The sequence below is a fragment of the Biomphalaria glabrata genome, chromosome 18, assembly GCF_947242115.1.
Source record: "Biomphalaria glabrata chromosome 18, xgBioGlab47.1, whole genome shotgun sequence".
In the NCBI taxonomy this organism is placed as follows: domain Eukaryota; kingdom Metazoa; phylum Mollusca; class Gastropoda; family Planorbidae; genus Biomphalaria; species Biomphalaria glabrata.
The window spans coordinates 2,022,226-2,034,247 of NC_074728.1; the positions used below are offsets into that span (position 1 = coordinate 2,022,226).

Here is a 12,022-nt window from a genome sequence, read left to right on the forward strand (position 1 = left end):
TCCCAATTTTTCACTTATTAATTTATAACTTTGATTTTGAAATATTATTTTCTTTTTTCTTTGTTAATTGTGCTTAATTATGTTACTTTACTTTTTATGTAGCAGGCATGGGTGGCTGAGTGGTAAAGTGCCTGACTTCCAAATTTGAATTCTGGGTTTGAATCTTGGGGAAGATGGGAATTTTGAATTTCAAGATTTTTAGGATACCCCTAAGTCCACCCAATTCTAATGGTCACCTGACTTTAGTTGGGGAAAGTAAAGGTAGTTGGTCGTTGTTCTGGCCACATGACACCCTGCTCATTTACTGTTAGCCAAAGAAACAGATGACCTTAGACCTTAACATCATCTGCCCTATAGATCGCATGGTCTGAAAGGGGAACTTAATTTTTTTATGTATATTTGTGAAAGAAGCACTAACATTTGTGTATCATCATACTCTGTTGAGTTCAGGCGGCAGTATTATTATGGCAGTAGATCCTAAACAGCGTTACATCGTGACTGCTGATGTGGATGGCTGTGTGAAGGTCTGGGATATAGAGAACTTTGCCTTGAATCATACTGATGAACCGGTCACAAGTCTACCAAGTGAGTTCCTGTCATTTATTAATATGTCATCAGTTTTTTGTAAGAAATTGATAACTTTTTATTAAATTTGTTTCATTTTAAAAGCATCTTTACATCCTAGCCCAACCCTCCAGTAGGAAGTTATGTTTTAACTACTATATAGAGACTCCTCTTTAATCTTCGGACTTGAAGACAAACTTTATTTTATTATTATAACTGCATAGAGATAAGATACTCATTAGGTTTATTTATCCTGAGATGGAAACTCCAGTCTTGTCCATACTTGGAATATTTTGTTCTATTCCAGTCTTGTCCATACTTGGAATATTTTTATTCTATTCCTAGGGGAGTCTAGGTGAAAGATTTTAGTTTGCTAATGCCATGTCTTGATACGTCAGACTATCTATTATAGGATTAGATCTCATCAAAAATTTTGAACTTTTATTGATATGGTTACATGAGACACTGGAGGTTGCATAACATGTTTAAAACTACTATTGTTATCTTCAATATCTTATTTATTTTTCCCCAACTAATGTCAGGTACCCATAAGAGCTGGGTGGACTCAGAAGCACCCTTAAGATTCTGTAGTAAAAAGTGCCAGTCTTCAACAGGATTCAAAACCCTGGAAGCCAAGTGCTTTACCACTCAACCACCATTCCCTCGTTATCAACTATTAAACAACAATTATTCTTTTGTTAGAATTGTTAACTTTAACAATGTCAAAAATGTTCTTTTTTTTTATTATAACATCTGCTACTCTTTTTATCTGAGTGATCTCCTTTTGGTTTAAAAAAAAAAGCTTAACTCAAAATATAGAATGATATATTATGGTACAGATATGATCATGCAGGTTTAAAGTCCTGAGCACAATCAGCTCTAGTCGATCACTTGACATCATTTTCATAAGTTCTGTAAACAATCTTTCAGGTTCATACATGTGTCTTCTCCACAGCATTGATTTCTCAGTTCCAGCCTCATCAAGACCAAATCAACTCTGTCGAAATGTTTGAAAGGAATGAGAGGCTTCTCATCATGTCCTCCTCATCAGACTGCAGTGTTGCCTTATGGGATATCTATGGCAACAGAATTGGTGTATTCGGTCAGGTAAGTCTCTTTCATTAGATCTACACTGAAACACTAAGAGAAATGTTATACCTGACAACATATTTACTGCTTTCTGCCAGCCCTAGTGAAGTAACAGGCTTTCATTTGGCTATATAGCTCTGACTCAGTAGGCAAGGGTTTATATATGTCCTTTAGAAAGAAATTTTTTCTATTACGGATTATATCATACAGGCTTCTTTCGTAGACTAGAGGTTTCTGCCTAAAGCTCTCAGAAGATATTATGTACCAACAAAAACTTTTTAAATTTTACTTTGTGTTGGCAAAGGGTAAAAAAAAATTCTTAAGTTTCACAGAATATTACATAGTCTGCTATTTGTTTGCCTGCTGTTGGTTTGATTGTCTGCTATTTGTTTGCCAGGAAGAGCATTGGAAAATTGAAGCTTATCACCCAGTGGAACAGTTGGAAGAAGAAAAGTCTGATTTGGTAAGCAGGAAATATTTGTTAGTTTTCATTATAGTTTTCTCTTTCAGTACTCAAATATAAACATATCGACTAAAATTAGAAATAAAAACATTACTGAAATGTAAAAAGTACATGTATCTTTAATTTACCAGTTTGACTACCTGGTCATCTGGTATGCACTTCACACTTTCATCATGACGGTCTTGATTTCAAACCCTACCCACCTCCCCCCTACTTTCCTACATTAGGTTTGGGCCATGACATTCTTCTTCTTCTTTTTCTAGCCAGCTTTATTGCTGCTGAGCTGTCAGCTCTTTTGCAGACTGTGCCAAGGAAAAAAAGTGTGCTGTTTTCTTCAGTTGCTCAGCACTGCCGTACAGGGTGTTGGTTATGTTGGGCTGTAGTGGAAGTAGGGTCTGCCTAAGGTGGATTAGGGAGGGGGCATTCAAAGAGGATATGGTTTACGGTTTCAAAGGGGTGGGCGCAGTGACATAATAATCTTCATTTCTGAAGGAACTTTCAAAACTTGTTTAACATACAAAACAATTCGATACATAAAATATTTTTTCTGTCGGTCAAGCCTGTGAAGTGCTAATGCTGACTATACAGTTTCATCTTTGCCCTTTTAATATGCCTTTTTCAACTTCTAGCATCTAGTATTCTGATTACTATAATCATCATCATCTTTTCTGACCCTTCACTTTCATCACAGGGGTGTTGGAACAATTTTCATAACTTTCCCTGGTCAGCAGATGTTCTTAGCAGGATATCAAGAGAGAGGCTGGTTCATTCTTTTATGCCAGATTTTCTTTGAATACATTGGAGTGTACTTAAATGCTACTTACTGCGAGACTGAGATGGAGTTTGATTTATTGTTAATCTTATTCACCTTGATTTCTATAGAAATTTTCAAATCAGAAAAGATGACTTTATTTAGTGTGCTTTGGGTGTAAATCAAGTCAAAACACTAAAAGATGAAACTAGAATGTTTCTTTTCAGAAATCTGAAGACAGCTACTCAAATGATTTTGTTCAAGATGTTGAGTGGGAGCCTGACGAAGCTGCCGTCACACAGCCCTCAAAGTATCGCATCAATACTTGGAACAAGACTGTCCTAGGCAAGTTAGGTTCACAAGATAAGTTTAACTACGAAATTGGTTCATAATAAGATTGGTTCACAACAAGATAGGTTTATAACAAGATTGTTTAATAACAATATAGGTTAAAAACAAGATAGGTTGAAAACAAGATACATTAACAACATGTGAACTACTAGTTAGGTTAATTAAGTTAGGTTAACATCATATGACATATTTCTGTCAAAATTATTATTCAAGTCACAAGTCAAGATGACTATTTTAGGAGGTGGTCTATTATTTACAGTAAACTACTCTAGGGCTTACTTTCTTAGCTAGTGACAGTCATCATCAAATGTCTTGTTATTAAGCAAAGTCACGCTTTTAAATTTAAGTTACATAACTGTGAAATTCAGATACAGTGCAGTTTGTTTTGTATAAATCATGCACTGAGGTATTGTCAAACAATAGAATAAAATTATAAAAAAATTGTATTTGAGGATGCTTTTGGGAGAGTTGTAAAGTGTTAGGCTTTGAAATTGATAAGTCACAAATTTGAATACCCTTGAAGACTTGTATTTTGAACTTCAGGATTTTTAGGAAGCTCTGCAGTCCACACAATTCTAAAGGGTACCTGACTTTAGTTGGGGAAGTAAAGGAAGTTGACCGTAATGCTGGCCACATGAAACCTTCATATATACATGTAATCAATAATCAATATGTTGACCTTCTTTCAAAATGTCTTTCTTCACCCACTGGTGCAAATCTACAAACCTTAGCAATTAACATAAAACCAAAAAATGTTAACAAAGTCTTATAAGTGTAGGTCTACTCTAGTTTATTTGACTTAATAGTCTAGGTTTAATCTAGTTTATTTGACTTAATAGTCTAGGTTTAATCTAGTTTATTTGACTTAATAGTCTAGGTTTAATCTAGTTTCTTTGACTTAATAGTCTAGGTTTAATCTAGTTTATTTGTCAATTTCAGGTAAAGATTATCAAAATCTGAGGCAGCAGAAGAGGGAGAGGCGGCAGCCTGGTACTTTGCCAGACTTACCTTACCTTCATTGGGAAAGAACTGGAGCACCACCAGCTGGACCTTACTCTGTAAGCTGACTCCATATCTAAAATCCAATCACTGTTTCTAAATGTCTTCTTTGTTTGTAATCCTATAAACTTTGAAATTCTTCTTTATATACATATATATCTTTATATAAACACTTGATCTATGAATATTAATTTTTAAAAATTATTAAGATTACACAAATGAAGTTTTCATTTTTTGAGAAAAAGTGCAAGTATTAAACCAAAATATTTTCAGTTGACAAGACGAGATTCTGAATGCACTGTCTGTGGCAATTTAGAATTATGATTTTGTCTGTTTATGATCTCTTTAGGTACAAGTTATTTTAGTATTTTGATGGATTTACATTAAATTTTGTAATACAATTGTGTTTAATGTTCATTTCTCTTAGGCACTGGACCTAAAGAGTTAAATGTTTCTTTCTTCTAAGCCCTGGACACTAAAGATTTCAATGTTTATTTCTTCCAGGCCCTGGACACTAAAGAGTTAAATGTATTTGTCAATGTTGTGAAACCTGAGCCAGAGAAATACTTCCATGAGAGACATGATGAGTTAAACTCTTTCAAGTTACCAGTCTTAGCAGAAAGTAAGTTGGAGGTTCTAGATAAAAGCTAAAAGAAAACTCTCTCTACACTGGCACTGCTTTTTCTAAATAAAGCTAAAAGAAAACTCTCTCTACACTGGCACTGCTTTTTCTAAATAAAGCTAAAAGAAAACACTTTCTACACTGGCACTGCTTTTTTTAAATAAAGCTAAAAGAAAACTCTTTCTACACTGGCACTGCTTTTTCTAAATAAAGCTAAAAGAAAACACTTTCTACACTGGCACTGCTTTTTCTAAATAAAACTAAAAGAAAACACGTTCTACAGTGGCACTGCTTTTTCTAAATTAAGCTAAAAGAATAAAAGAAAACACTTTCTACACTGGGACTCCTTTTTCTAAATAAAACTAAAAGAAAACTTTCTACACTGGCACTGCTTTTTCTAAAGAAAACGCTACAATGGAAGTCCTTTTTTTTTAATGAAAGTAAAATAAACTCTAGATTGGCACTCATTTTTTAAAAAGGAAACTCTGCACTGGAAGTCCTTTTCTAGCTAAAAATCTTCCCTAATACTAAAAGAAAACTCTGCACTGGAAGTCTTTTTATTCTAAATAAAACTGAAAAAAAAAAAAAACCAGCTTTCACATTGCTTGCTTTCCCTTCCATTTACTTGCTACAGATCTGCTGCTTTTGTATTATTTGAGTTATCTTTTCATAATTAATTATCAACTAACTTGTTTAAAGTCTGTTATTCTTATCCTGATTACCTTCACCTGTCCCTTAGTCTATTGGATATTTAGGGCAAAACACAGAAATACACAATGAACAAAACACATTCCTTGTTCCATATGCTAGGACAAATTGTACAAAAGCTCCTTCTTTTCTAGTGCTATTAAAGCATGGAATGGGTAGCCTGAGCCAGCCAGGAAAACCAATGACTTGGCAAAATTTAAGTTAGTGATTAACATGCAAGACTAGATTGACCTTGGGATATTTGTAGGATGTAATCATTTTCCTTTTTTGAAGTAACGTCAGTGTTTCATAAGATAACACTTGATCTTTCAACTGTCTATCTCTCTCTGTGTTTTGCAAATATTAGAATTTCTTTCATTGACAGTTTGATACATTCCTTGAAAATGTCTTCCCATCTCTTCATCTGCTTCTCATTCTTAATTGGATCTCATGATCTTATGTGTTACTTTGACAGTGGTCAGAAGGTTATTGTGGGGGATCAATGTGATATTGTTTCAGATTTCCTCATTTATGATGCTGTCTTTGTACATACCTAGAACTCATCTGTAGCATCTCAATTGCACGGCAAAGATCTTCTTCTCTAATTCTGCATTTACAATGCAAGAGTCTCAAGCATACACCAATTTCGCCACCAACCAGCGGTTCAGTATAATGTTTATACCTTACCCTGATATATCAGTAAAGGTGAAAAAAATTTGGGAAAACGTGATAATGGGTATTAATTCCAACCTTGTCTTGTTGTTTAGGAAATTATTGACATGTGTAACTTGTGTTAACCCAATAACATTCTCATCAGTCGCACCATTACTCTTTCTCTCCGTAATTATTTACCACATTCTAGTGGAATCAACGTTGGTAGTGTCAGTTAGGAAAGAAAGAGTTAAAAGGAATATTTTTAAACATTGTCACTAATATGTTTGTTTCTTTGTTTCTGCCCAAAGCTCTGAAAACTGCTTTTGATGAGAAGAATTTGTTTCCTAGTTACATTTTAGAATTTGAGAAAAAGATGAAACATTATCACTCAATGATGCTGAGCCCACAGCAGGTCAGTTTAACCTTCTAAGTTTTGTTTGACTATATTTCTTTGCATTCATTTGGTTAAGAGAAAAAAAAAAGAAAAGGTAATCAATGAAGAAAGAGTAAAAGTTAAACAATTAGTTGATGTTGCGAGGTACAAAATAAAATGGTGCACTGAAAGTTTAATTCCTTTTGAATCCAGCATGCTTGATGTTTCTGGTAGTCTGTAATTATATGAGCTTTAAGAATCTGTTTGAAGCTTTTGAAATATATATTTTTGTTTAGCTTTTGGGTTTACAGATTATCATAAAATCATAAATTATTTTACAGTATAAGAAAAAATCAACATCAGATGAGTCTTCTTTATTGTTCAAAGATTAAAGATCTGCTTTTATTATTTTCAGATATTATTATTTGATTCCGCATAAAAGCCAAATTTAAAATTATTATTGCTCTCTTTTTTTTAAATGTGTTTTTGTCTTTGTATTTAGGGGAAAAGTAAAACATTGAAATCTGGCCAACAAGGAAGCACAGCATCACTGTCCCAATCTGGCCACATCAAATCTCCTGTTTTGTCCAAGAGAACTTTGGCACCAAGCATCTCCTTTGGTTCAAAAAGTCTTTATGCTTCAAGGAACAATTCAATAGCAACATCATCTACAGATGACTGAGTGCAGCAATAGCTACATCATCTACAGAAGACTAAGTGTAGCATTAGCTACATGATCTACAGTTGACTGAGTTTTGGCTAAACAATAGCTACATCATCTACGAATGACACTGCACACTTTTTGATATTTCATTTACATTGGTTTAAGTGTATGTTTGGGAGTATTGTATGTAAAACACAAGAGAAAGACTGTTTCATATACTCTGGGTCTTATATTTATGCATTTATAATTGCTCAATCCCATTTGAGTGTCTGTGTGTGCATACATTTACAATTTTTGTATGATTCACTATGGCAAAGTTTGCTGCTCCAGAATCAACATGTTTAGTCCTGATAGAAGGCGATGAAACCGACACCAGCAATTCATCTTGGCACATCTCTATATGACACTAAAAGAGAGTTTTAGATTTCTACCAATGGCTGCCTAGTTGTGTGGTGGTCTTGATGTCCTGTGTTCAAACCATAGCCCGCTTCCATCCCCCGTTGTCCTGGAGGAGGTTTGGGCTGGGAAATCTTCAAATCTGAAGGAAATGTCAAACAAACATTTACACCAGTCTCCACTAGTTTGATAGCCAAAAAAATAGACACCATTGTTTCCTTGTTAAATAATTGGACTCAATTTGATTCAGTATATCTACTTATTGAAATATTAGATTACTATCTTGTAATTTTTTTTTTTTTTTTTTGGGGGGGGGGGGGGGGGAGAGGCTAATGTTTCTCTTTAGTGAGATTAAATTTTAAAAATCTTTGTCAATTCACCTGAAAGCAATCTTTGTACATGTCTTAACCATCTCCATCAGAAATGTATCTCTAGTAGCAAGGAAACTTCTCCTAGATAATCATCATTTTAACTTATGCTAATTCTTGAACACCTACTAGTAGCAAGGAAAATTCTCCTAGATACATTACAATGTCCATGAAAACAATTTAAAACAAATGGCACAAATAGTTTTATTCTCTAGTGTGAATATCAGCATTAAAGAATGTAATCCCAAATAATAGAAAAAATTTAGCTGAGTTTACATCAACTTTTAGCTGCAGGATATAATTTAAGTGTTCTTGGTGAAGACAGGCACAGATAAAGAAAAGACATGTAGATTACCATGGACATATGGCTTTGTCTGCATTAGATGTGGTAAAATATATGGGTCACAACTGCTTTAATCCTTAATCTTCAGACTTGAAGACAATGCATATCTATATAATTTAATTTGTAATAAATCTATCCATCCATCCATCCCAGTGGCGCTACAGCCCATGGAGGGCTCTGGTCTGCTTCAACACATCCTTCCATTCAGATCTCTCCTGGGCCTTTCATCTCCATGCCCTAACTGCAAGCTGTTGTAGATATGCCTCCACATTATCAATCCATCGCATTTGGGGTCTGCCTTTGGGTTGCCTGCTTTTTGATTTTTGTCTGTATACAATTTTCGCTCCTCTGTTCTCTGACTTTCTTTCAAGGTGACCTGCCCAACGTAGTTTGTTCTTTTTATTTCTATCACTATCTGTGGGTCTTCCTACAATCGATATATCTCATGGTTAGTCCATGTCCTCCACCCTGTTTCATCTTGTATAGCAACACAGATTTTCCTAAGAAACTAATATCTTTCAAAAGTATATTTCAGTCATTAAAAAGTAGTCTTGTGAAATTTATTTGTTTTAAATATTAATTATTGCGCTCATTCATAATCTTTGGACTAAAAAACAATGCCTTGTATATAAATATCAATCATTTTGCTGACTATATGTTTATGTTTTCATCCTATTAAATGTAACTCAAAGATTGTTTGATTTGCTTCAAGTTGAAGGTTACTTTCCATTGTTGACAAAATATGTTGCTTGTTTGTTTTGCCTTACTTTGTTACTATTAACAGACAGCTATTTATTTTTTACAGATTTATTTTTTACTTATTTGTAATCAGTATTCAATGTCTGATGTAAATTATTTACTGAAGTGACTTTTTAAAATTATACTTATTTATATTGTATTAACTTTTTTACATTTCTGGCCAATTTAATTACTTTGTATTTTTGTATAAAGATTGATAGCATACATTTTTGTTTTAAATGTTTTTTTTTTTCAAAGATGTGTTGTTGTTTTTTTGGCAGGAATCTTATTTGAATGTTTGTGAGGAAGAATTAAAACCAGCAGATAACAATCTATTTGATTTGGTTGTGAATTATGATTTGTCTGCTTTGTAGGTAGTTACTTCATGCACTGTTTTCTCACATACAAAGATGAAATTATAAAATTAAAAAACTCATTTTTGTTTTTTTATCGTAAATACCAACAACCAAGGATTAAGTATTGGGGACTTTCAGGATATATTTTTTTTTATTCTATGCAATGTCAAGGATATTATTTTATAAGATTACTGTAGCCAACTAAATCATCAAACAAGCAAAATACAAAACAATACTTGTTTAAAAAACAAAACTTATATTAAGTGTAGTTGTATTAATAAGCTTGGATCAGTCATGTAATTAAATATTCAATAGATCTAGAATAACAATAATAAATCTATGCGATTAGAAATATTTTTACCAATTTTTTTTGTTTAGCCCAATTTCATACTTTTAGCTTTCTCAATACGCTATGATCCTATCACTTGTCTGGACTAATAGGAAAGGGGTTGGGGGGAGAAAGAAGGGGGTATCTTGGTGATTGCTTTTTGATTGTATTTATTTTTAAAAAAACAAACGATCTGAATTAAAACTCAAGGGATAAGTCCATCTCAGCCTCCTCAAGCTGATACGGTAACCATGACTGTACCAGGGCGCTGCTAATGAAATTTTTTTAAGAATAATAAAGGAGACTAATTCAACATATACCACCTTATCAGTCAAGTAAAATTTCTTTCCCTTGTTTGAGTTACCAAACAAAATAACAAAATGATAATTATCAATAATAAGATAATAATATTCATTGTGCATAAGGAAATTTGTCTTTGAGCATTACACCAAAAAAATATTATATCAGATAGTTGAATTGTATTTAATGAGTTGATTACCAGGGGAACAAAAGAGTTTTTATGTCTATCTTTGTTATCTCTAAAATCTTTTTAGCGTTCTTAGCGAATAGCTAACTATTTATAGGTCGAAAAGAAAAAAAATCAGTTCTAGATTACTAAAGAATTGTTGAGACTTTGACCACTTGTTCTGTAAATAATCCATAGGAGGAAAGAATATTCAAAGAAAGGGCTTGGATGGCTGCCTGGTCGTGCAGTTTACGTGCTGGACTGTCGTTCAGATTTATCGATAGTCCAGGGTTGAAACCCTGCCTGCTCCCATCCCTTGTCATCCTGCGGGAGGTTTGGACTAGGAAGTAAACTATCTTCAACTTTGAAGGAACATCCGAAACATGTAAAACATTTTACAAAAAACAAAACAACATTATAGTGTTAATGTGTTTCTGGAAATATCTTTTGAAAGGGCTATTAAAGAAAGACATGCTTAAATGGAGGTTGTTGATTAGTTGAAATAGTCAGTTGAGTTACAGTATGCTTCAGTTAATTGTATGAGTAGGTATACAGTTAGTATTTAATTTTTCACTGTTATTTTAAAATTCATTTCAATTTGTGTTCTAATTCTGTGAATGGAATGTGGAAGTATTAAGCCTCAATCAAGTAGAAAGCTGTGTTGGGTCAGTCTCAGGTCAGTGTTGGGTCAGTCTCAGGTCAATGTTGGGTCATTTTTGGGTTAGTGTTGGGTCAGTGTCAGGTCATTGTTTGTTCAGTTTTGGGTCATTGTTGGGTCAATGATGGGTCAGTGTATATTCTATCAAATCTACATGTGTGCTGCTGTACTGAGAGATATCAACACAAATATTCAAATATGCCACAGGTTGGTCATTGTCATAGCCACATGAAGCTCTTGTAAACACTGTAAACACTTGCTTGGCTGATGTGTGGTTGAATGGCTGAAACCGCTTGGTTTGGGTCAGTCTCAGGTCAGTGTTGGGTCATTTTTGGGTCAGTGTTGGGTCATTTTTGGGTCAGTGTTAGGTATTGTTCAGTGTTGGGTCAGTGTTGGGTCAGTGTCAGGTCATTGTTTGTTCAGTTTTGGGTCATTGTTGGGTAACTGTTAGGTCAATGTTGGGTCAGTGTATATTCTATCAAATCTACATGTGTGCTGCTGTACTGAGAGATATCAACACAAATATTCAAATATGCCACAGGTTGGTCATTGTCATAGCCACATGAAGCTCTTGTAAACACTGTAAACACTTGCTTGGCTGATGTCTGGTTGAATGGCCGAAGCCGCTTGGTTACCTATCAAGGAGCTTGAGTTTGAATCTCAACTCGAGCTAAGTTTTGTTTGCTAAAGTAACCTAAAGGCAACACAGAAACATTCTCCCAGATACCCTCAAAAGAGAGAATGGACCAGAATGTACTGAGCATGATATATATATATGAAAGTGGTGCAAATTAAAAGCTATATTTAAAAAAATACAAAAACCTGAGTTCAAAGACCAAAGAAGTCATAAAATGAAAGTTTTAATGTATTTGCTTATGACATAAAACACTTACATTCACTGTTGAACAAACACCACAACAAAACCAAACATTCAATTCACAGCTATAAGGCATAACATTTGTACTAGTATAGAAATACAAAATTGTATCACTCTTTATAACTTTCTTATTTATAATTATTTCTTCTAAATAAACTAATGTTTCATGAATCAGTTTAAATTTAAATTAAATTTTGTTTAAATTAAATACAAATTTATGCACCAGAATGAGTCAATAAGATAAGTCTACAATATTCACTTTAAAAAAAAAAAAG

The 12,022-nt window shown here is 33.7% G+C and overlaps 1 protein-coding gene across 1 annotated transcript in view; it reads left to right on the plus strand.

Moving 5' to 3' along the window:
- LOC106061625 (WD repeat-containing protein 49-like) overlaps positions 1-9,289 on the plus strand; it is a 43,267-nt gene extending 33,978 nt beyond the window's left edge. Inside the window, exons 23-30 of the mRNA XM_056017244.1 lie at positions 451-585; positions 1,520-1,671; positions 2,051-2,116; positions 3,095-3,212; positions 4,158-4,276; positions 4,722-4,839; positions 6,489-6,592; positions 7,056-9,289. Of these exons, the coding sequence (XP_055873219.1) occupies positions 451-585; positions 1,520-1,671; positions 2,051-2,116; positions 3,095-3,212; positions 4,158-4,276; positions 4,722-4,839; positions 6,489-6,592; positions 7,056-7,235 (992 nt within the window). The 3' untranslated portion in view covers positions 7,236-9,289. The remainder of the gene's footprint in view (positions 1-450; positions 586-1,519; positions 1,672-2,050; positions 2,117-3,094; positions 3,213-4,157; positions 4,277-4,721; positions 4,840-6,488; positions 6,593-7,055) is intronic.
- The last annotated feature ends 2,733 nt before the right edge of the window (positions 9,290-12,022 follow it).